Below are 25,503 nucleotides of genomic sequence, written 5' to 3'. Positions count from 1 at the left end.
AGCGCCCTCTCGCACCGAGCGCCCTCTCGCACCGAGCGCCCTCTCGCACCGAGCGCCCTCTCTCACCCAGCGCCCTCTCGCACCGAGCGCCCTCTCTCACACAGCACCCTCTATCACCGAGCGCGCTCTCTCACCCAGCACCCTCTATCACCCAGCGCCCTCTCTCACCATGCGCCCTCTCGCACCGAGTGCCCTCTCTCACCCAGCGCCCTCTCGCACCGAGCGCCCTCTCGCACCGAGCGCCCTCTCTCACCGAGCGCCCTCTCTCACCCAGCGCCCTCTTTCACCGAGCACCCTCTCTCACCGAGCACCCTCACTCACCCAGCGCCCTCTCGCACCGAGCACCCTCTCGCACCGAGCACCCACTCTCACCCAACACCCTCTCTCACCCAGCACCCTCTCTTGCCCAGCATCATCTCTCACCGAGGACCCTCTCGCACCCAGCTCCCTCTCTCACCGTGCGCCCTCTCGCACCGAGCACCCTCTCTCACCGAGCACCCTCTCTCACTGAACGCCCTCTCTCACCCCGCACCTTCTCTGACCCAGCACCCTCTCTCACCCCGCACTGTCTCTCAACCAGCACCCTCTGTCACCCAGCACCTTCTCTCACCGAGCGCCCTCTCTCACCCCGCACCCTCTCTCACCCTGCACCCACTCTCTCACCCAGCGCCCTCTCACCCTGCACCCTCTCCCACCAAGCACCCTCCCTCACCCAGCACCCTCTCTCACCCAGCACCCTCTCTCACCCAGCACCCTCTCTCACCGAGCACCCTCTCTGACCCAGCACCCTCTCTCACCAAGCACCCTCTCTCACCCAGTGCCCTCTCTCACCCCGCACCCTCTCTCAACCAGCACCCTCTGTCGCCCAGCGCCCTCTCCCACCGAGCACCCTCTCTCATTCAGCGCCCTGTCTCACCCAGCATCCTCTCTGACCCAGCACCCTCTCTCAATTAGCACCCTCTCTCACCGAGCGCCCACTCTACCCAGTACCCTCTCTCACCGAGCACCCTCTCTCACCAAGCACACTCTCTCAGCCAGCACCCTCTCTCACCGAGCGCCGTCTCTCATTCAGCACCCTCTCTCACCCCACACCCTCTATCAACCAGCACCCTCTCTCACCGAGCGCCTTCTCTCATCCAGCACCCTCTCTGACCCAGCACCCTCTCTCACCCAGCACCCTCTCTCACCCAGCACCTTCTCTCACTCAGCACCCAGTCTAACCCATTGTCTCCACCTGCTCCTGCACCACCAAACTCATCTCCACCTATCTGGACTCCATTTTCTCCCCCTTGATCCAGGAACCCCCCACCTACGTCCATGTCACCACCCACGCCCTCCTCCTCCTCTAGAACCTCCAATTTCGTGGTCCCCAACACCTCATTTTCACCCAGTCCCTATACACCTGCATTCCCCATACAGATGGCCTGAAGGCCCACCGCTTCTTCCTGTCCCGCAGACACGACCAGTCCCCATCCACCAACACCCTCATCTGCTTAGCCAAACTCGTCCTCACCCTCAACAACTTCTCTTTCGATTCCACCCACTTCCTACAGACAAAGGGGGTGGCCATGGGTACCCACATGGGCCCCAGCTATGCCTGCCTCTTTGTAGGTTACGTGGAACAGTCCCTCTTCCACACCTACACAGGCCCTAAACCCCACCTCTTCCTCCGGTACATTGATGACTGTATCGGCGCCGCCTCGTGCTCCCAAGAAGAGCTCGAACAGTTCATCCACTTCACCAACGCCTTCCACCCCAACCTTCAGTTCACCTGGGCCATCTCCAACACATCCCTCACCTTCCTGGACCTCTCAGTCTCCATCTCAGGTAACCAGCTAGAAACTGATATCCATTTCAAGCCCACTGACTCCCACAGCTACCTAGAATTCACCTCCTCCCACCCACCGTCCTACAAAAATGCCATCCCCTATTCCCAATTCCTTCGCCTCCACCACATCTGCTCCCAGGATGAGGCACTCCACTCCCGTACGTCTCAGATGTCCTCATTTTCAAGGACCGCAACATCCCCCCCCCCCCACCGCAGTGGTCGAGAACGCCCTCAACCGTGTCTTTCACATTTCCCGCAACTCATCCCTCACACCCCACCCTCGCAATAACAACCAAAAAAGAATCCCCCTTGTCCTCACGTAACACACCACCAACCTCCGGATGCAACGCCTCATCTTCCAACACTTCCACCGTCTGCAATCCGACCCCATTGCCAGACATTTTTCCATCCCCACCCTTGTCTGCCTTCCGGAGAGACCACTCTCTCCGTGACTCCCTGGTCCGATCCACACTCCCCTCCAGCTCCACCACACCCAGCACTTACCCCTGCAACCGCAGGAAGTGCTACACCTGCCCCCACACCTCCTCCCTCACCCCTATCCCAGGCCCCAAGATGACTTTCCACATCAAGCAGAGATTCACCTGCACATCTGCCAATGTGGTACACTGCATCCGCTGTACCCGTTGTGGCATCCTCTACATTGGGGAAACCAAGCGGAGGCTTGGGGACCACTTTGCAGAACACTTCCGCTCGGTTCGCAATAAACAACTGCACCTCCCAGTTGTGAACCATTTCAACTCCCCTTCCCATTCCTCAGACAACATGTTCATCCTAGGCCTCCTGCAGTGCCACAAAGATGCCACCCAAAGGTTGCAGGAACAGCAACTCATTTTCCGCTTGGGAAACCTGCAGCCCAATGGTATCAATGTGGACTTCACAAGCTTCAAAATCTCCCCTTCCCCCACCGCATCCCAAAACGAGCCCAGCTCGTCCCCGCCCCCCTAACCTGTTCTTCCTCTCACCTATCCCCTCCTCCTACCTCAAGCCGCACCCCCATTTCCTACCTACTAATCTCATCCCGCCCCCTTGACCTGTCCGTCCTCCCAGGACTGACCCATCTCCTCCCTACTTCCCCACCTACGCTCACATCTGCAGGCTCCATCTCCGCCTCTTTAACTTGTCTGTCTCCTCTCCACCCCCTTTTCTGATGAAGGGTCTCGGCCCGAAACGTCAGCTTTTGTCCTCCTAAGATGCTGCTTAGCCTGCTGTGTTCGTCCAGCTCCACACTTTGTTATCTCGGATTCTCCAGCATCTGCAGTTCCCATTACCTCGGAAAGTTTGAATGTGCCAGGTTTCAATTCATGTAAGTGGATGTCTACCGCCCCCTCATGGCTGTAGCTAGCAGTTCACTTGAACAAAGTTAACAGGAGCTTGAAATATTTGACCAGCAGAAGACCAGCAGCACAGATGTCATGGGGTGTGGGATTTGGGTGCAGTGGTGGTCGAGAAGTGGGCATAGAAGGCAGGTGTACTGTTTTGGGAGGGGGCAGTGGGATGTACTTCTGTTGGACACTGGGGAGCTCCCCACAATTCCTTCTCTCCATTAACTGAAACGTGCCATGCTGGCTGCCTTCCCTCTACCACACAAGTTATTGAAGCAAGAGGCAGGTTGAAATCCTTAGGTGACCATTCATTATCCAGTTTTGGTCTCAACAGGCTATCTTCAGAGGGTTGTGTGGAATTCACCCCTCTGATCCGACACAGCGCAGAAGGAATCCATTTGGCACATTGGAAATAAGCCCCATTCTCCATTTGCTCGTTTTGTGAAGCCTGTAGCTTTTTATTTTTCTGTTTTTGATTGTGGACTGAGAGGCAAAAAGAACTGTTTCGAAAAACAAGTATTGCTAGGGCATCACTTTTTGAATGCAGGTAACCTGCTACTCATTGTAAGTGCTGTTTACACAGCTGCTGGTCGAAGAATCTGTCGTAGATGTTTTGCAGGGGAATGAGAGCCAGGGCTCTGTATAAATGGAGATTCAGCTGGCAACAGGAAGCTGAGTGGTTTATAAACGAGTGACCAAGTAGCTGAATAATTTAGGGCTGGGAATGAGAGCGGAAGAAGTAATCAGATCATCACTTTAAGCCTGAAGAAAACCAGTTTGCTTTTCCTTCAACAGTTGTTGAAAGCTGTGATTTTTAAGTGCTAAGTCAGAGGTCTTTATGCATGTGAGCCAATCACCCTGTGCTTCCTGCAAACATATCATAACATACAAAGATCAAGAAGTCGCATTCTGATCAGCGCAAGATTCATTTCACCAAATTCTGTAGACAGGGATCACTGAGCTGCTTTCCCTGTCTATCCCTCCACCCATAATACCCATTCTTTTCCTATCTGTGTCTGTCTGTATGTGTGTGTAGAGGGGCAGTTTAGAAGGGATTTAGATTTTTAACCAGTAGGGTCATATGCCAATAGTTCACAATTGTTAGTCTGTATTTGGAACCCTTTTTGTTTAATTCTTGTTAAGTACAGAGATGCAGTCTGTGTTTTCCATTAACTCGGGTCTGAAAGAGGATAAATTGGGAAAGTCTGTGCACTTTTTAATATCTTTAACTGTTCTGATGACTTTTGGAATAGTGAGGCTCACTACCCGAGTGAAGAGTAACAGTTTTCTCAGCCAATGAGACATTGCAGAGCCCTCTGTGCATATAATTTGCAGTGTACTATTTAGAGAAGCATTAAATGAACCTCCACATCATATTTTTGTGGGGACTTTATTTTAAGCCATCAAAATTTTAGACTCAGTCCCTAGTCTACCCTGCTGAGTCAAGGAAATTTATCGAAGGGTTTTGGTGTCAATGAGAAAGGGGCAAGTTAGCAATTGCAAATCACAACCATTGCAAATACCTCCAACAGAAGTCCAGACTTCCTGGTGAGAAAAGGTGAAATTAGGTGGGAGGGGGAATGAGGGAAAAGTGAAGGTGGTGATGAGCTGAAAATTCCCTACCCCATTCCCTCCCACCCCACTGAAGGAATTCCGACAATGAGGTTCACGAGCTCTGTGTGTTCTCTGTGCAGGTGTTGATATACAGGGAGGAGCAGTGAGACATGGTGTCGAAGAGAAAGCAGCATGTGTCTCTGCTGCCGTTTCTGATGAATCCGTGGCCGGGGACAGCGGGGTGTATGAAGCTTCTGTCAAACGGTACGTGAATAATATCCTGTGTTTCACAGACCTGATGAATGGGTTTGGCCCGAAACGTTGACTTCCCTGCTCCTCGGATGCTGTCGGACCTGCTGTGCTTTTCCAGCCTCAAATCTGTAAACTCTGGCTTCCACTATCTGCAGTCCTTATTGTCTCCACATCTCTACATTGCACAAATGAGAAAAGAATTGATTGTTCTTTCTGGCAGCATCATACAGATGTGAAAGAAATTGAGAGAGAAGTCAGTGGTTTATGCATGTTCTATCCAGGAGATAATGTTAACCCACTCAGCCTGGAAGATCTAGAACAACTGCGCAACCAAAATCATTCCATGCTCTTTTTCACTGCGTCCCCTCTCTCTACTGCCTTATTAAATAGAGACATGTAAAATAGAAACAGGCCACTCAGCCCAGCCGGTCAATGCTGGTAAAAACCAAAAGAACTGCAGATGCTGAAAATTAGGAACAAAAACAGAAATTGCTGGAAAAGCTCAGTAAATCTGGCAGCATCTGTGAAGAAAATGTCAGCAGACCTGAAACATTAACCTTGATTTTTTTTCTTCACAGATGGTGCCAGACCTGCTGAGTTTTTCCAGCGACTTCTGTTTTTATTCCAGGCTATGGTGGTGTTTATGCTCCACATTGGCCTTACCGCACCCTCCTCCTTTTACCTGAGTCAGCATCACGAGTTTGGAGACCCTCTGTTGGATGCTGACTTCCTATTGTGGGCCACCAAAAACAAAGCTGTAATCCAGAAGTTGCTAATATACCTCTGAGAAGCTTCTTTAGCTCAGAACTTGTTATTGTCAGGCAGGGACATAATGAGGTTATGTTCATGACTCCTCTCAGCTCCTTCAGGCCCGTCATTTCCTTCTCCCCACAGCTCACTGGAGCCTAATTTTCCCACATCTGACACAAAAATCTATCGGACCTTTATGGATGATGTAGAAGTGGCCACTGTAATGCAGCAAAGCCACATCTTCTTCTCTCAACTCGGCCGTTTGTGGTGGAAATCACAATGGCAGCATGTCCTGCCAAAGCAGTGATTCCAAAACGTGCAGGAAAGTTACAAGTTCCACTCTGTACCAGCACAGGAATTGAAATGGTTACAGTGGAAAAGTCTGCCCTCGGTTGGTGGAAGCTGTTGAGGCCGGTCTCAGCTGAGTGTGACACTGTTCTCGCCTAATGTCCACAAGTTCCCTGGGTTCACTCGCTGCAAGTTTCCTGGTCTGGATCAGAAACTCAGCAGACAGTCTGTGAGGGGGGAGTGGTAATTGCTTCATTTTAGTGGCTAAGCAACTGTAAAGGGCTAACCCCATCATCCTAAAGCACCAGCAAGGAGAATATTGAGGAGGAGTGTGCATCAGCACAAAGGCTACAATATTGTCAGCCTAATTCTACAATCTGTAATTATTATCAGCATGCTCCTAATTGGAGGTATGGAAACATGAACTTTATTCTTTTATTACAAGTATTGTGTTTTCCACATCTACAACACTCATTGTAGCTTCTCCATGCCTCCAGTAAGTGTGGCAGAATGTCTTAAACAGAATGTCTGTGTGCTTTTTACAAACCAAGTCCATAACCATAACTTACACATGGCTTTGACATATTCTGTGGGTAAATTTATCATGTATTTTATGTTGGCTTTTTTATTGTTCCCAGCTCTCGTCTTCATTATGCTTAGTTTACAATTTCCATTAACTTGAATTTTACAACATTGCTGTTAGGCCAAATGAAAGTGAAGATGCCATTTATGATGAGGATGAACCTTCCACATTAGAGTCAACTCAAATCCAAATAGGACTGAAGTAAGTGATTATTTAAAAAAAGTTAAATATGCATGGCTGAATTTATGAGTCTGCATTTCTTTTTTCCTTTTATCCCCTTCCCTCCTGATCTCCTGTGGACGACTGAGGTCTTGCTCAGGTACAGTTCCACCAACCCAGTAGTAAATTATCCAAGTCATCCACCATTAATTGTGCACATAGAGAGTGTACACAGAGGCCTGCTAAACTCTGGGACTGGGCTATCACAGCTGAACTCAATACGTTTGTCTCTATTTTCTACATTAAACGTGCTGTACAAATCCAAGCTGTTGCTTTAGGAAGAAGAGTCACTGGATTCAAAACATTAATTTTATTTTTCTTTAAGATATTGCAGATTTGCTGAGTTTCTTGGCAATTCCTATTTTTATTGTTTGATATACAATTGCACTTTCAGAGTGATGGAAACTGATGATTAGAGGATGTACTTATTGATGCCCCAGTGATATGAGTTCTAATCCCACTGTGGCAAATGGGAAGATTTAAATTCAATTAATTAATACATTTGGAATCAAATCCTCGTCTTATAAATAGTTAACACAAAATCACCAGATTGTTGTAAAAATCCATCACATTCACAATAGTCTTTCGAGAAAGAAATCTGCCATCTTTACCTGGTCTGGTCTACATGTGACTACAGACCCTCAGCAATGTGGCTGACTTTTAACAATTAGGGATGGGCAATAAATGCCAGCCCAGCCAGCAATGCCTGCATCCCGTTAGTAATTTTTTTAAAATCCTTCCGGGAAAGAAGTCTACTGTCCTTACCTGGCCCATCCTAGAATTTTAGAAAGTTGGAGCAGGAGTAGACCATTCAGCCCATTGACCAAGCCCTGCCACTCAACATGATAATGAATAATTCCCTGAATCAATGCCATACTTCCGCTCTCTCCCAATAAGCCTTGGCATCTTTAGCCTTGAGAAATATATCTATTTATTCCTTAAATATATTTAGTATTTGGCCTCCACAGCCTTCCATGGTAGAGGATTCCACTGGTTCACCACCTTCTGAGAGAAGACATTTCTCATCACCTCAGTCTAAAATTACTTACCCTGTGAGCCTTTGATCTGGATCCAGTAACCAGGAGAGAACTTTACCCCTGGATCCAGTCTATTCAGCCCGTCATGGGACTCCAGACTCTGCCTCTGAAATGACTGAACAAGCCACTGAGTTGGATCAAGGTGAAATCACAAAGTCAATGCTTTGAGTGTATCTTCACCATATAAACAGCAGCACTTCAAGAAGACAGCTCACTGCCACCTTCCTAACAGCACTAAGCAATGGTGAATAAGCACTGACCTTGCCAGTGATGTTCACATTGCCAAGAATGAATGGGAAAATATTTACCTCCTTAATCTAGGGTTGTTGAGGGTGATTGAAGGAATGTGACATGAATTGAATCAGCATTGGGCAGAAATAAAACTTGGAATATTTCTGCGTCCAATGTAATTGCATGTTGTGAGGGTGGGGGGGGGGGGGCGTTCCTGTGGGGCTGTGAGGAGCTCCTATTCTGGGCCAGAAACATAGATTTGAGTGCCACCTAACATGGAAGTATGTCATAACATATCCACAAGGCATGATCCAAAAAAATGTTTATCTGCATCTTCAACCTTGTTACTGCATCTGTGACAGGTATGATCCCACCAGTGCAAGTTTTATCATAATCGTCGTGCAACTGCGGAATGTGACAGCTCTCCTTGTGCCACCTGGATGTAAAGTGTGAGTATGCTGTTCATGAAAACCAACATGTCCATTCTTAGGTGGAGTTATCAACATTCAGCAATGGTTAGGAGTGAGAACCTGAGATTGTTCTCTTCAGGGCAGTGGTTAGGAGTGAGAACCTGAGATTGTTCTCTTCAGGGCAATGGTTAGGAGTGAGAACCTGAGATTGTTCTCTTCAGGGCAATGGATATTATGGGGAGATTTCATAAGGGTGTACAGATTACGACAAGGTTTGGTTAGCTGTTCCCTTTAACAGTTAATACGAGGATGTGGGGAAACAGATCTAAGCTTTTCACAACAGGTGGTCATGACGTAGCAACTATTGCCATGGAAGCAAAGATGATGAGTCATTTCAAAACAAATCTGAATGGGCACGCAAACAAAATTGATTTTCATGCCTAGCAAAATCAAGTGGATGAGTGTGCCTGGCTGGGTGGCTCCACAAAGTGCCAGCATGAAGTTAGATTGGCCAAATGACCTCCTTCTGTGCTTGTAAATGCCTCTGCAGGTAGAATCTCCCCACCCCGAAGAGATGGGGAAGGCGATGGGTACTGCAGATAATCATGGAGATCAGAGACCTCTTTTCAGTACCTCGGAAATTAGGTGGGAAGACCCCCAGTCAGCCTTCCTGCCCTGCTGCCAATTAAGGCCCATAAATTGTTGATGACCACTAAAGGGCCTCATTCCACTTGGGCTACAATCAGCTCAGCTCCTTTGCCACGGAGTTGCTGAAATCTGGTGATACCTGGCCTCTGATTGGCTAGCAGGCCCAGGAGGTTGGGGCTTGCTGGTTTGAATTTCCAGGGGAAAGCCCACCAGCAGCCCATCACCTGTGAGTTTGAAGTTTGATATAATGGGCCTTGTGAACAAGGTGGGCTGCGGATTTCTCCTCACTCAACATTTCCTCTTTCAAACTTAGTCCCAAAACCAGTCCCATGAATCTAATGATCAAAAAAATCAAACACAGAGCAAGATTATCTCTAACTGGTCTCATTCTTTAGAGCTGTCTAATGGAACACTCTTTCTTTGGAAATGTTCAGTGGACCAAGAGTTGATAACATTTTGCTTTGGTAACATTCCTCAATTGCTTTGGATAAAAATTGTGTACCTTCTAGGCTAATAACATTGAGGGAACATCCTCATTATGCCTGCTGTATCAGTTCAAATGTTTGCTAGTAACATGTACATCCTGAGAGTGCATATTCAAATCCTGACATTTGTACCCTCAACTCCTAACTGTAATTGTTCCCTGGCTTCTGACGTTTCTGTTAGCTTGAATCACATTTTATCCTGATCTGAATATGATATGAGCTCTGACCTTGGGACTCTTCCTTTTCCCATTGACTCTTGTTCGCTCATTTGTTCAAGACTCAAACTCTGGTCGCTGTAATGTACCATTCACGATGACAAGGAGAGCAAAAGATTCTGAATGCTGGAGAGCTGTAATATTTAGGAAATACTCAATAGACCTGATAAGACGTAGGAGCTGAAGTCGGCATTTCAGCCCATCGAAACTGCTCTGCCATTCAATGAGATCATGGCTTATCTGACAAACCTGAACTCCATTTTCTTGCCTTTTCCCCATGGACCGTGGGTTCCCTTATTGATTAAAAATCTGCCAATCTCAGCCTTGAATATACTTAATGACCGACCCTCCACAGCCCTCTATGGAAAAGAATACCACTGATTCTCTACCCTCTGGGAGAAGAAATTCCTCCTCCCGTCTGATTTAAATGTGTGATTCTTTATTCTGAGATGATACCTTCTGGTCCTAGACTCACCCACAATGGGAAACAACCTTTCCACATCTACCCTATCTACTGCATCAGAGCCTGAACACTTTTCCAGTCATCGTTCCAACTTATCAATTCTCTGATCCTCTGTCCTCAAAGTTCCTAGGATAAGCTGCCATCTGCTGAATGGCAGGCTTTAAACAGCCACAGCAAAACTGGTCCTTGCTAGACAGGGTCAGGACAGGCTAAGGCCATTGTGCGATCAACCACTCCACCTCATGGTCTCAGTACAAGCCCTTTATGTATTCATGGAGAGGCACAAACAATGCTGCACACTTTCAAGGTGCACCCCCTCCACAGACTAAGTATTGGACAGATCAGCTTAAACTCAGCTACTGAGGAGACTAACTCATACATCCAGGAATTTTCGTTCACTGAATACAATGTGGTACCAGAGGGTAAGCACATCTCTTGAACCCTATACCACATAGATTTATTGATTCATACAGTGCAGAAAAAGCCCTTCGACCCATTGAGTCTGTACTGACACTACCACTAAAAGTACACTAATCTCAATTTCTTGCATTTGTCCCATATCCTTGAGTATTATACTTGAAGTAGTTATCCAAAAGGTTATAAGGTTTCCTGCCCCCACTATTTTCCCAGGCAGTGCATTCCAGATTCCACCACCTGCTGAGTGAATTTTTTTTCCCAAGCCTCTGAATCTTCTGCCCCTCGCCCTAAAACTATGCCCTCTTGTGGCTGTCCTCTCAACCAAGTGGAACAACTGCTCCTAGTCACCCTCTCCATGCTCCTCATAATCCTGTACATCTCAATTATGACGCCTCAGCCTTCCCTGCCCTAAAGAAAACAATCCAAGCCTATCTAGTCTCTCCTTACAGCTCAATTTCTCCGTCTCGGTCAACATCCTGGTGAACCTACTCTGTACCCTGCCTGGTGCTACCACATCCTTCCTGTAGTGGGTGCGCAGAACTGCACACCGTACTCCAGCTGTGGCCTAACCAAAGCTCTGTACAACTCCAACAGTACCTCCTTGTTCTTATACTCTAAGCCATTACAGATGAAAGTAAGTATCCCATATACTATCATAACTGTTCCTGTTCAAATACTCTGCTGACTTCAGGGATCTGCCAATAGTTACCCCAAGATCTCTCTGTTACTTCGAGCTCCCCAGTGCCCTGCCATTCATTAAATACTCCCTCATCCTTTATCTTCTTGCAAAGTGCATTACCACACACTCATCAGGGTTAGATACTGTCTGCTGTTGGTTTGCCTATCTGACCAATGCATCAATATCTTCCTGTAATCTACAACCATCTTCTTTGCTATTATCACTTGACCAATCTTGGTGTCATCAGCAAATTTGCTGAACAATTAGGCATTGAATCCTTTCAGCAGTAGGGAGAGTAAATGCTTTTATGAGAAATGGAAAAGATTTGTGCACTTCCCGTGTAGCTGCTTCATTGAGATATAGGGGAGGTGTTTGTGTAATGCTAAAATCACTGGACTACCAATCCAGAACCCGAGGCAAGTGTTCTCAGGACTTTGAACTCCATTGCAGCAGATGGTGAAATTTGAATTTACTAAAAATCTCAGTTTAACAAACTGAATAAGGTAAGCTGACGTAACCACTGTCAAAAGTCCACCTGGTTCACTTGTGTCACATGGTGGAGGCGATGGCCTCGTGGTATTATTACTGACAGCCAGAAAACATTCTGAGGACTTGCGTTCAAATCCCGCCAAGACAGATAGTGGAATTTGAATTCAATAAAATATCTGGAATTAAAAATCTAATGACGACGATGATTGCCGGGAAAATCCTATCTGGTTCACTAATGTACTTTAGGGAAGGAAATTACCACCCTTACCTGGATGATAAAATGTGAGGCTGGATGAACACAGCAGGCCAAGCAGCATCTCAGGAGCACAAAAGCTGACATTTCGGGCCTAGACCCTTCATCAGAGAGGGGGATGGGGTGAGGGTTCTGGAATAAATAGGGAGAGAGGGGGAGGCGGACCGAAGATGGAGAGAAAAGAAGATAGGTGGAGAGAGTATAGGTGGGGAGGTAGGGAGGGGATAGGTCAGTCCAGGGAAGACAGACAGGTCAAGGAGGTGGGATGAGGTTAGTAGGTAGATGGGGGTGCGGCTTGGGGTGGGAGGAAGGGATGGGTGAGAGGAAGAACAAGTTAGGGAGGCAGAGACAGGTTGGATTGGTTTTGGGATGCATTGGGTGGAGGGGAAGAGCTGGGCTGGTTGTGTGGTGCTGTGGGGGGAGGGGACGAACTGGACTGGTTTAGGGATGCGGTGGGGGAAGGGGAGATTTTGAAACTGGTGAAGTCCACATTGATACCATTAGGCTGCAGGGTTCCCAGGCGGAATATGAGTTGCTGTTCCTGCAACCTACGGGTGGCATCATTGTGGCACTGCAGGAGGCCCATGATGGACATGTCATCTAAAGAATGGGAGGGGGAGTGGAAATGGTTTGCGACTGGGAGGTGCAGTTGTTTGTTGCGAACTGAGCGGAGGTGTTCTGCAAAGCGGTCCCCAAGCCTCCGCTTGGTTTCCCCAATGTAGAGGTAGCCACACCGGGTACAGTGGATGCAGTATAGCACATTGGCAGATGTGCAGGTGAACCTCTGCTTAATGTGGAATGTCATCTTGGGGCCTGGGATAGGGGTGAGGGAGGAGGTGTGGGGACAAGTGTAGCATTTCCTGCGGTTGCAGGGGAAGGTGCCGGGTGTGGTGGGGTTGGAGGGCAGTGTGGAGCGAACAAGGGAGTCACGGAGAGAGTGGTCTCTCCGGAAAGCAGACAGGGGTGGGGATGGAAAAATGTCTTGGGTGGTGGGGTCGGATTGTAGATGGCGGAACCTTGTTCGCTCCACACTGCCCTCCAACCCTACCACACCCGGCACCTTCCCCTGCAACCGCAGGAAATGCTACACTTGCCCCCACACCCCCTCCCTCACCCCTATCCCAGGCCCCAAGATGACATTCCACATTAAGCAGAGGTTCACCTGCACATCTGCCAATGTGCTATACTGCATCCACTGTACCCGGTGTGGCTACCTCTACATTGGGGAAACCAAGCGGAGGCTTGGGGACCGCTTTGCAGAACACCTCCGCTCACTTCGCAACAAACAACTGCACCTCCCAGTCGCAAACCATTTCCACTCCCCCTCCCATTCTTTATTTGACATGTCCATCATGGGCCTCCTGCAGTGCCACAATGATGCCACCCGTTGGTTGCAGGAACAGCAACTCATATTCCGCCTGGGAACCCTGCAGCCTAATGGTATCAATGTGGACTTCACCAGTTTCAAAATCTCCCCTTCCCCCACCGCATCCCTAAACCAGCCCAGTTCGTCCCCTCCCCCCACAGCACCACACAACCAGCCCAGCTCTTCCCCTCCACCCACTGCATCCCAAAACCAGTCCAACCTGTCTCTGCCTCCCTAACTTGTTCTTCCTCTCACCCATCCCTTCCTCCCACCCCAAGCCACACCCCCATCTACCTACTAACCTCATCCCACCTCCTTGACCTGTCCGTCTTCCCTGGACTGACCTATCCCCTCCCTACCTCCCCACCTATACTCTCTCCACCTATCTTCTTTTCTCTCCATCTTTGGTCCACCTCCCCCTCTCTCCCTATTTATTCCAGAACCCTCACCCCATCCCCCTCTCTGATGAAGGGTCTAGGCCCGAAACGTCAGCTTTTGTGCTCCTGAGATGCTGCTTGGCCTGCTGTGTTCATCCAGCCTCACATTTTATTATCTTGGATTCTCCAGCATCTGCAGTTCCCATTATCTCTCACCACCCTTACCTGGTCTGGCCTATGTGTGACCACAGACCCACAGCAAAGTGGTTGACTCTGAAATGCCTTCTGGGCAATTAGGAACGGGCAACAAATGCTGCCTGGCCAGTGACGCCCTCATTCCATTAGTGAATAAAGGATTTAGGGAAGGAACCCTAGTTGGTCCAGACTACATGTGACTCCAGGCTGACAGCGATGTGGTTGAATCTTTACTGCCCTCTAGGCAATTGGGGATGGGTAATATATTCTGGTCTACGTAACAACACCTTAGCCGATGAATGAAAAGAAAATGTGGCGAACTATTTTGTTGCAGTTTATTCAGTCTTTAACTATTTTAGTCCATTGTGTAAAAGTTAGCCTTGCAATCTTGCAGATACATCAGAGCTGCATTGCTTCCAAGCTCATGTGATTCCAGCAGTCTATTCCGCACAAGGATTCATAATGTTGCAGAGATTCTTACCCTCAATGAGGTTTTCAGGGTAGCTATTACCCAAGCTGCTTTACATCAGAAGACACTGCGAGTTGATGTCTGTTCTGTGGGGAAGACACTGTTGGAAGATTGCCTGGTAAGTGAGCTGAAGCTTTATAAAAGATAATAAAATGTGAGGCTGGATGAACACAGCAGGCCCAGCAGCATCTCAGGAGCACAAAAGCTGACGTTTCGGGCTAGGATGAAGTGTCTAGGCCCGAAACGTCAGCTTTTGTGCTCCTGAGATGCTGCTGGGCCTGCTGTGTTCATTCAGACTCACATTTTATTATCTTGGATTCTCCAGCATCTGCAGTTCCCATTATTACTGAAGCTTTATAAATATTATTTTACCATCCTTAAATAAGGAAAAATAGTTTGAAGGCTAAGTTCTGGAAAGATTATGTAGCAATCTAAGAGATACTGGACAGTTGGAGCTAGAGCTTCACATACATCATCATGTCTCTGTTATGCCAATCCATGCACCCACTCCACCTCGCGCACCCCCACACACTCAGCCATCTCCATAGTTACTCACTACAACTGTAGGAAGACCGCAGGTGAAATGTTCAGGTGAAAAATAAAACTGCTAACACGACTAACACACATACTCACATAGTAGTGAAAAACAAACCCATTCTAAGTTTTAAATTGGCTTAAAGTGTTCAGCATGGCATAAAATACATTTCTATTTTTAACAAAGAAAGTTATTCCCTGTGTACAGAGATAATGGAAACTGCAGATGCTGGAGAATCTGAGATAACAAAGTGTGGAGCTGGATGAACAGAGCAGGCCAAGCAGCATCTCAGGAGCACAAAAGCTAACGTTTCGGGCCTAGACCCTTCATCAGAGAGGGGGATAGGGAGAGGGTTCTGAAATAAATAGGGAGAGAGGGGGAGGCGGACCAAAGATGGATAGAGGAGAAGATAGGTGGAGAGGAGTGTGGAGGTGGGGAAGGGGATAGGTCAGTCCGGGGAGGACAGACAGGTCACGGAGGTGGGATGAGGTTGGTAGGTGGACAGGGAGGTGCGGCTTGAGGTGGGAGGAGGGGATAGGTGAGAGGAAGAACAGGTTAGGGAGGCGGGGACGAGCTGGGCTGGTTTGGTGATGCAGTGGGGAGGGGGAGATTTTGAAGCTTGTGAAGTCCACATTGATACCATTGGGCTGCAGGGTTCCCAAGCGGAATATGAGTTGCTGTTCCTGCAACCTTCGGGTGGCATCATTGTGGCACTGCAGGAGGCCCAGGATGTCGTCTAAGGAATGGGAGGGGGAGTTAAAATGGTTCGCGACTGGGAGGTGCAGTTGTTTGTTGCGAACCGAGCGGAGGTGTTCTGCAAAGTGGTCCCCAAGCCTCCGCTTGGTTTCCACAATGTAGAGGAAGCCACTACGGGTGCAGTGGATACAGTATACCACATTGGCAGATGTGCAGATGAACATCTGCTTAATATGGAAAGTCATCCTGGGGCCTGGGATGGGGGTGAGGGAGGAGGTGTGGGGGCAAGTGTAGCACTTCCTGCGGTTGCAGGGGAAGGTGCCGGGTGTGGTGGGGTTGGAGGGGAGTGTGGAGCGGACAAGGGAGTCAAGGAGAGAGTGGTCTCTCCAGAAAGCAGACAAGGGTGGGGATGGAAAAATGTCTTGGGTGGTGGGGTCGGATTGTAGATGGCGGAAGTGTCGGACGATGATGCGTTGTATCCGGAGGTTGGTGGGGTCGTATGTGAGGACAAGGGGGATTCTCTTAGGGTGGTTATTATACAACGCATCATCCTCCGACACTTCCGCCATCTACAATCCGACCCCACCACCCAAGACATTTTTCCATCCCCACCCTTGTCTGCCTTCCAAGAGACCACTCTCTCCGCAACTCCCTTGTCCGCTCCACACTCCCCTCCAACCCCTTCCCCTGCAACCGCAGGGAGTGCTACACTTGCCCCCACACCTCCTCCCACACCCTCATCCCAAGCCCCAAGATGACTTTCCATATTAAGCAGATGTTCATCTGCACATCTGCCAATGTGGTATACTGTATCCACTGTACCTGGTGTGGCTTCCTCTACATTGTGGAAACCAAGCGGAGGCTTGGGGACCACTTTGCAGAACACCTCCGCTCGGTTCGCAATAAACAACTGCACCTCCCAGTCGCGAACCATTTTAACTCCCCCTCCCATTCCTTAGACGACATGTCCATCATGGGCCTCCTGCAGTGCCACAATGATGCCACCCGAAGGTTGCAGGAACAGCAACTCATATTCCGCTTGGGAACCCTGCAGCCCAATGGTATCAATGTGGACTTCACCAGCTTCAAAATCTCCCCTTCCCCCACCGCATCCCAAAACCAGCCCAGTTTCTCCCCTCACCCCACTGCATCACCAAACCAGCCCAGCTCATCCCCGCCTCCCTAACCTGTTCTTCCTCTCATCTATCCCCTCCTCCCACCTCAAGCCGCACCTCCATTTCCCACCTACCAACCTCATCCCGCCTTCTTGACCTGTCCGTCCTCCCCAGACTGACCTATCACCTCCCCACCTATACTCTCCTCTCCCCCTATCTTCTCCTCTATCCATCTTCGGTCCGCCTCCCCCTCTCTCCCTATTTATTTCAGAACCCTCTCCCCATCCCCCTCTCTGATGAAGGGTCTAGGCCCAAAACGTCAGCTTTTGTGCTCCTGAGATGCTGCTTGGCCTGCTGTGTTCATCCAGCCTCACATTTTATTATCTTGGAATTCTCCAGCATCTGCAGTTCCCATTATCTCTGATACACAGGGAATAGTTTTCTTTCATAAGTAGCCTGGATAGAAATGTATTTTTATGCTATATTGAACACTTGAAGGAATTCTAAAACTTCGGGTGGGTTTGTTTTTCATTGCTACCTGAGTATGAGTGTTAGTTGTGTTAGAAGTTTTATTTTACACCTGAACGTTTCACCTGCGGTCTGCCTACAGTAGATAATGAGTCACTAAGGAGATAGCCAGAGGGCGTGGGGGTGGGTGAAGTTGAGTGAGTGCATGGACTGGTATGAAAGAGACATGATGTTTGTGGGACAATGAGGAGGGAGTGAGGGCAGGTAGAGGAAACAGGTTCTAAAACAAGAACTGAGGTGCATTTTCTGACCAGCTGACCAATTGCTGAGCCCCCTAGATGCCTACTCTCTGCTGCTGAAATCAGTGGGCTCAACTGTCACTCTCTGCGTGTTCAGTGCAAAAATGAGGTATAACTAGGTTTTTTTCTTAATCCTTTCTAGAGCAGTTATGTTAACATCTGCGATGTTCGAATCCTTTTACACCAACCCCATGTCTGAGTAAAATATGGTAGATTTTGGCTGCTGCCTGCAGAATTTTCACTGTTTTACATCCCTCAATATCCTCAATGCATCTCATTTGGTTGTGGTGACTTATGAGTTCTATGTACAACCAGACCTTGGCATTCAGTAGGCCATTAAAAAAACCCAGTTACACTCCATTTCAGTAGGATATCATCTGTTTTCAGAGCTATTACATTTGAAGTAATTATGGAAAGGGGCAGTTTCTCACCAGCTCAGTGATTTCTACTTAATTATAGTTATGGAATAAGGGAACTTCACCAGTCCACTCTTGTGGGCAAAGTGATGTATCTCTGTCAACATCATAATGATTTCCACATGAATCCAGACAGTTTCACTTATTATAACTCCGAATCTGGGCCAGTGTGTTTCAGAGTAATTCTTCTGAGGCTTTTCTAAGAGGCATGCTAAGGGACAACAAAAACGCAACTCTTTCATTCCGATCTGAAATGCCTGTGTGATAGTGGTACACAGGAATTATATACAAACCAGAGTGTTGAAAACCAATGAGCAGACTGAGGGCTTTCTTTTCTCATTTTCCAAAGGCTGGAACCCAGATTAGCCTGGCAGACTTCTCCACCCGTGGGGACACCTTAACAAGCTGGTACAATATGCTACATTACAAGAACATGAACATTCATAATCCAAAGAACAAAGCACAAACTGAGGAAGTTTCACTGAGACCCCGGCCTTGCAGCACTACAGACAAGGTAAGGTTCATCCACAAGGCTGACTCAGGCTTGGTGTCGACATTGCTTGGAGGTGAACCCAGTGGATTGGCTCCCTTTTTCAATCATTTTTTCCCGGGATGTGGCTAAACCTGCATTTATTGCCTATCACCAAGAGGGCAGTTAAGAATCAATCATATTGCTAGGGGTCATTAGTCACATGCAGGCCAGACCAGGTAAGGATGGTAATTTTCATCCCTAAAGGACATTAGTGAACCAGATGAGTTTTTCAGATAATTGCCATTAGACTCTGAATTTCATTATTTTATTCAATTCAGATTCCACCAGGGTTTGATCCTGGATTCCTGGGATGTGGAGCTCCTCTGATGCTGCTTGGCCTGCTGTGATCATCCAGCTCTACACCTTGTTAAGGCAGAGTGTCAACTGGCTCAGGGCAAGAGTTCTGCCCCCACCTAGGGAACAAGAACTACCTTAGTGACTGTCAATCTGATTGCTGGGCACTTCTGTCTTGCTAGTCCCATTGGATATGGGCAGCCTAATCACTTCTAGGATTGCAGTCAGCAGAGGAAGCTGTGGAGGCTGGATTTAAGCTAAATCCAGGCTGTCAACAAAGCTGTGTGACACACTGCAGCAGTGGGTTGAGTGAAATTTTTCCAGTATCTATTCATGGGATATGGACAATGCCCTCTAGGCCAGTATTTATCGATGTCCTGATTGCCCTTAAGAAGGTAGGGCCATGTTTCAAAGGCCTGGTGGGGTGAGGCATTGCGAGAGGGTTAAAGTGAGCTGTGACCCTGTGGGGGAGGGAGGGAGGTACCCAGGCTGAGTGCTGGCAACTCTCAAGTGAAGTGGCTTTCGCCACCAGCCACTGGCCCTGTGCGCCAACAGCTGTCTGTCAGGATCCTGCTTGGCACAGGAAGCATCCTGCAGCTGGTGCAGTAGAGCAGAGTTGGAATAAAGAATTACCCAATCAGCCCAAAGAATGGGATGGGTGGCCAATACCTGACTACCCCTGTAAAATGGTCGACAGTTTGAGGGCAGCTGGGAATGTGCAGGAACGCGGGAGGCCAATTACATGTTACATTTCTTTTACAAGCCCCTCCTGGCTTCAAACATACAGCAGAGAAACAAAAAAAATTGAGCCCATTATGAAGCTAATTTGAGCGTGAATCGGTAGAGTGAAGCAAAATCTATAAACTTTAGCATTTTGTTTAAACTGTTATCTTCTTGCGCCCATCATCCTTTTACAAGCCACTGATGTCTGACATTAATTCTTCATGTCGTAATCGCTGCATTATAAGGGTTCAAACATGTGTGAGAAACGCATTGAGTTATTTTCCAGGTATACCTATCTGAGGAGGTTTTCTGGGCTGCAGAGGTGGATTCCGGTGGTGAAGGGTTGGGGGTGGGTGTTGCTGTAAAGTCTGAGAAATTACTGGGACAGACAGCCTGAGGCAGCTGTCTGATGTCGGCCTGTTTGCCAGGAGTGAGCTGCCGCTGAAATTACCAATCGGCTTGAACATTTTGTTCAGGGAGGAGGTGGCAATCGGCATGGTGAATGCCTTATGTCAGGGCCATGTTGTCACAGCAAAGCAAGTTTGCGACAGCCTCCTGCTACAGACACATCCTGCTTGTGAGAGAGCAGAGGGATACGCCCAAGCCTACAGCAGTTTTGTGACAGGTTTTCCCTCCTCACTGATGGCTCCAGCGGCTCTACATCTAGAACATAGAACATAGAAAAGTATAGCACAGTACAGGCCCTTCGGCCCACGATGTTGTGCCGTGGAATAATCCTAATCCAAAAATAAAATAACCTAACCTACATTCCCCTCAATTCACTGCTGTCCATGTGCATGTCCAGCAGTCGCTTAAATGTCACTAATGACTTCGCTTCCACGACTACCACTGGCAAACTATTCCATGCGCTCACAACTCTCTGGGTGAAGAACCTCCCTCTGACGTCTCCTCTATACCTTCCTCCTAACACCTTAAAACTATGAGCCCTGGTGGCAGTCAATCCTGCCCTGGGGAGAAGTCTCTGGCTATTGACTCTATTCATGCCTCTCATTACCTTGTACACCTCGATCAGGTCACCTCTCTTCGTCCTTCTCTCCAGAGAGAAATGTCCGAGCTCAGTCAACCTCTCCACGTAAGACAAGCCCTCCAGTCCAGGCAGCATCCTGGTAAACCTCCTTTGCACCCTCTCCAAAGCCTCCACATCTTTCCTATAATAGGGCGACCTGAACTGGACACAATATTCCAAGTGTGGTCTCACCAGGGTTTTGTGGAGCTGCAGCATAACCTCGCGGCTCTTAAGCTCGATCCCCCTGTTAATGAAAGCCAAAACACCATATGCTTTCTTAACAACCTTATCCACCTGGGTGGCAACTTTGAGGGAGCTATGCACTTGAACACCAAGATCCTGCTGTTCCTCCACACTGCTGAGAATCCTGCCTTTAATCCTATATTCAGCATTTAAGTTTGACCTTCCAAAATGCATCACTTCATCACATTTATCCAGGTTGAACTCCATCTGCCATTTCTCAGCCCAGCTCTGCATTATGTCAATGTCTCGCTGAAGCCTGCAATAGCCCTCGATACTATCATTGGCACCTCCAACCTTTGTGTCATCAGCAAACATTCTAACCCACCCCTCAACCTCCTCATCCAAGTCATTTATAAAAACTACAAAGAGCAGAGGCCCAAGAACAGAGCCCTGCGGGACACCATTCAGCACTGACCTCCAGGCAGAATACGTACCATCTACAACCACTCTCTGCCTCCTGTCAGCCAGCCAATTCTGAATCCAGACAGCCAACTCACCCTGTATCCCATACCTCTTGACTTTATGAATGAGCCTGACGTGGGGAACCTTACCAAATGCCTTGCTGAAGTCCATGTACACCACATCCACTGCTCGACCCTTGTCAACCTGTCTCGTGACTTCCTCAAAGAACTCAATAAGATTTGTAAGGCATGACCTGCCCCTCACAAAGCCATGCTGACTCCCTTTAATCATGCTATGCTTTTCCAAATAGTCACAAATCCTATCCCTCACAATTCTTTCCAAAACCTTGCTGACCACAGACATAAGACTGACTGGTCTGTGATTTCCAGGGATTTCCCTATTCCCTTTCTTGAAAAGAGGAACAAATTTTGCCTCCCTCCAATCCTCCTGTACGACTCCCTTGGAGAGTGAGGAAGCAACGATCTTCACCAGTGGCTTAGCAACCGCCTTTCTCGCTTCCCGGAGCAACCTAGGATAAATCTGGTCTGGCCCTGGGGACTTATCAATCTTAATGTTTGCCAAAATTTCCAGCATATCAACTTCCTCCATCTTGATCTGTTCAAACGTGTTTTCCTGCTCCTCAAAGTTCTCATTCACAACAAGGTCCCTTTCCTCCAGCTCTCTAAAGCCTTTCAAGAGCACCTGCACTTTTGAAATGCCCTCACACATTCCTTCTGCCTCAGCGGTGCTCCCCCTCCACCACCAGCTGGGCTCCAGCTGTGAGCCCTGCCATTGGGCATCTCACCCACTTTCACCTGTTGGCTTGAGAGGGAATGCCCTCCTGAGAATGAAAGACTCTGGATTCTCAAATCATCTCAAGGTCATGAGAGCCGCCAAATGTAGATCTCCTCTGATTTAGAATTTGATCTCCTTGGGTGTTTGAAAAAGTAGGTGCTCAACAGAGTGACACTGGGAAACCCACTTGGTTCAAATGCCTTATTGCTCTCCAACTTGGTCGGTCGTGTGTTTTTAAAAAGTAAAATCTGAAATCCCTCAAAACATTTGATGTCAACACATCTCAGGCTGAGGTTCACAGCGGTTGTAAAGCCACTGTTGATCTTACCCCTGACCACAGCTTTGTGAAACTTCAGTTAAGCAAATGCCTCATTGTCTGATGAATTTGCCCAGCAGGTTTCTGCAGATAAAAATACAAATTACATTAATGAATTATGCATCTGAAATTTAAGCATCACAACTGATTTCCACAGGCAGAAACTGCAATTAATTATAACCTATGTTCGACAGAGAACTTGCATTCTTTAGCGGAAAGTGAATTGCCTTTGGTGAGTTGTGCCAAAATATTTGTACAAGATTCTACATGAAAGAAGATAATACTCCATATTCTGTAGTGACTTCTTTCATTTTCCATTGCTTTTCTTCTCTTTGTATGCAGCAGGATGCTGTCTCTGCATTGCTGGAGAGGACATCTGTTGAACTGCAGGCGGTAGAACAGGAACTGGCTATAGAAGAGGAAGAGGATGCTGAAGCAGGCGAACACTGGTATTGTAGACTCTGTGATGTTCAAGCGATTATCCTCTGAATGGGGCATTCTGCTCTTGTTTGTGGAAGAATGGGGCCAATGAAGTCCCATGCACGCTCCTCTGGACTCTCACCACAATTCCAATGGCATTCTGGCAGAATGCTCGGGATCCAGAGGTCTTTGGGCCCACATTACTGACTTTTTGCCTAGGATCACAGGCTCTTAGACAGCATGTGCTTTGGGGAGCTTCTTATAATCCTCCAGCATGGCACAGTGAGGTTGGAAGCCAGCAGCTGCAACCCACAGCTCACCATCTGTGAACTCTTCTAATGTGACTCTCTGGGTGGGATGCTGAGTCAGTCAGTTTTTCAGAGGAAGGGGGAGAATGGAATGGATTGATGGATCTGGAAAGCCAACTGTTTTAATAGAGTGCCTTCAATTACTGTTTGAATGTTGCAGTTGTTACACTGTGCAGTGTTATTTTTTTGTGGGCTAATGATAGCAAGTTTCAGGCCCCGTGATAGGCGCAGCTGGGCAGCCTGTTAATGCAGACTTGGAGAGCAGCAGGTTCACAGGGAAACAGAAGGTGGGTTGTACATGGCATTAGTCCACATTGTTAGGAGCAATGGTACATGCTACAATTAATCAACTAATCCATTATTGTTGTACCATGTAGCTGCCAAGATGAGTCAAGGGGATGGACATTGGTCTTTCAATAACAATGGCTAGTGTCTTATATGTAGAAAAATCCAGAAGCTACAACACAGAAGCAGGGAGCTCAGTTCAAGCAGATCACTTCATTATTTTCCATCAACACAGACGTGCATAGGGTGTGTTCTTTCTTTTCTCTCCCTGATGGTGGCAAGAGAGGTGATAAGAAGCAGAAATAATGTGGCATATTGGCCCTGGAAAGAAACTCGTTCTTTTGTTGCCACCTTTGGAATTAAGTGCAGGGCGTGAAGGTCTGTTGGAGGCTTTCTTGACTCATATGCACTTGAGGCTAACTAATAACCATTAAAGATAACAAAGTGTGGAGCTAGAGGAACAGAGCAGGCCAGGCAGCATCAGAGGAGCAGGAAAGCTGACATTTCAGGTCTGGACCTTCATTCAGAAAATTTTCTGGTCTCTAGCAGTGGTCTCTAGCATTCCAGGCTTTGAACCTTGTTGTAGGGCAAGGTACTCACCCTCACTTTCCTGTCAGCACTTAGTGAGTAATCTTGCCCCCCTGTACTTAGATAACATCCACAAAATCCCTCCCATTGTTCTAAACACACATACCCAACCTGTTCACCAACTATTCATCCACTTATCCACTCAAATCTTGAACTTTGTGACAGAAAAAAACAGATAAAGTCCTGAAAGATCTTTATGATTTGTTGCTAATGCAGGGGGGAAATGCTGATAGAGGATACCTTTGAGGCACAGGAAGAAGCAAGTGGCATGAACAAAGAGTCAGAAGTTGAAGAGATTGCATCGGGATTGATTTTATTGCAAGAAACTCCCCCAAGTATGACTGATGACGAAAGAGGTGGGGTGATGGAGTCAGACACATCGCTGCCAGTGCTGGTAGGAATGCTTACTATTGCCCACTTGCAGTAAAAATGGAGCCCAATTTTGTGTAGTTTTGGAAGTCATCACATTGGCTGCCAAGCTATTCTCTATTCTCCCCATTACAATAACACAATGGTAAATCTGTCCGTACTTTAGTGTGGAATAGCAGAAATGATGCAAGCTTATAGTTGTTAGTGAGTGGGGAGAAACAAAATATAAATTGATACTATAACAACAGGACAGATAAAGGGAACACAAGAGATCTAATATATTTAAATTTCCAAAAGATATCGAATCATGTCTATAGAATCTTGAAATTTGACCACCAATGCACCCATTATTCCTAGAGCCACATCCTTAAGTACTGTGGCATGTACAATCTTGGGCCCTGGGAATTTAATAGTTTTTAATCCCATCAATTCCTCCAACACCATTTCCCTAGTAATACAGATTTCCTTCAGTTCCTCCCTGTCACTAGGACCCGCGTTTCCCAAAAATTTTTCAGACATCGTGTCCTCCTTTGTGAAGATAGAATCAAAGTATGCATGTGATTGGTCTCCTATTAAATGTTAGAGATGTTTTCTAATCAGCCTATTCAGAGATGTGAATGTACAACTCCTTAGCATGTGGCACTAAATGTTAGAAGATGGGTCAACAGCGTGGATGCCAACTAACTCAAGACTTCATTAAACAGTCCAGCACCAGTGCTTCTTACATTTACATGACTTGTCATTATCTTTTAATGGTTTTTAATTTGAGACTCTAGTGGATAATATAATGCATTGATATTATAAAACTACTGCTTCCTGATGTGTCTGTGCAATGACATTGTACACACCGTCCCTAGGAATGTTCAAAGACCAATGCTGTGGCAAACTATGGGTTCAGATTAAGTTGTAATCACAACTAGCCCTAACCTTAGCCCTAACCCTATCGCAGCCATTTACATTGCTGTCCCTCCTCTGTTACTCCAATCAAGGAAGACTTACTTCTGTACACTGGCCCAGGCTCTTTCTGAGTTTGTTGAGCTGTCGTATTTGTCGTTCAATGTTGGGCTTTCTCACAGTAAGGGTAACTTCAGCATTAATGCTGGGTGAACTATCGTAGTGCA

General features: G+C 47.5%; 1 protein-coding gene across 3 annotated transcripts in view; it reads left to right on the top strand.

Moving 5' to 3' along the window:
• LOC125450854 (protein WWC2-like) overlaps window positions 1-25,503 on the top strand; it is a 249,715-nt gene that overhangs the window by 200,264 nt on the left and 23,948 nt on the right. For 2 of the 3 annotated variants that reach the window (XM_059644856.1, XM_059644854.1), the window contains 7 exons: window positions 4,866-4,989; window positions 6,719-6,799; window positions 8,448-8,534; window positions 14,477-14,669; window positions 18,430-18,594; window positions 22,755-22,861; window positions 24,230-24,407. In XM_059644856.1, the coding sequence (XP_059500839.1) occupies window positions 4,866-4,989; window positions 6,719-6,799; window positions 8,448-8,534; window positions 14,477-14,669; window positions 18,430-18,594; window positions 22,755-22,861; window positions 24,230-24,407 (935 nt within the window). The remainder of the gene's footprint in view (window positions 1-4,865; window positions 4,990-6,718; window positions 6,800-8,447; window positions 8,535-14,476; window positions 14,670-18,429; window positions 18,595-22,754; window positions 22,862-24,229; window positions 24,408-25,503) is intronic. The other variant, XM_059644855.1, reaches the window with a different exon arrangement.

Source organism: Stegostoma tigrinum, chromosome 3 (genome assembly GCF_030684315.1).
Source record: "Stegostoma tigrinum isolate sSteTig4 chromosome 3, sSteTig4.hap1, whole genome shotgun sequence".
Taxonomy (NCBI): Eukaryota; Metazoa; Chordata; class Chondrichthyes; order Orectolobiformes; family Stegostomatidae; genus Stegostoma; species Stegostoma tigrinum.
This window is presented reverse-complemented; position numbering and strand designations above follow the sequence as displayed.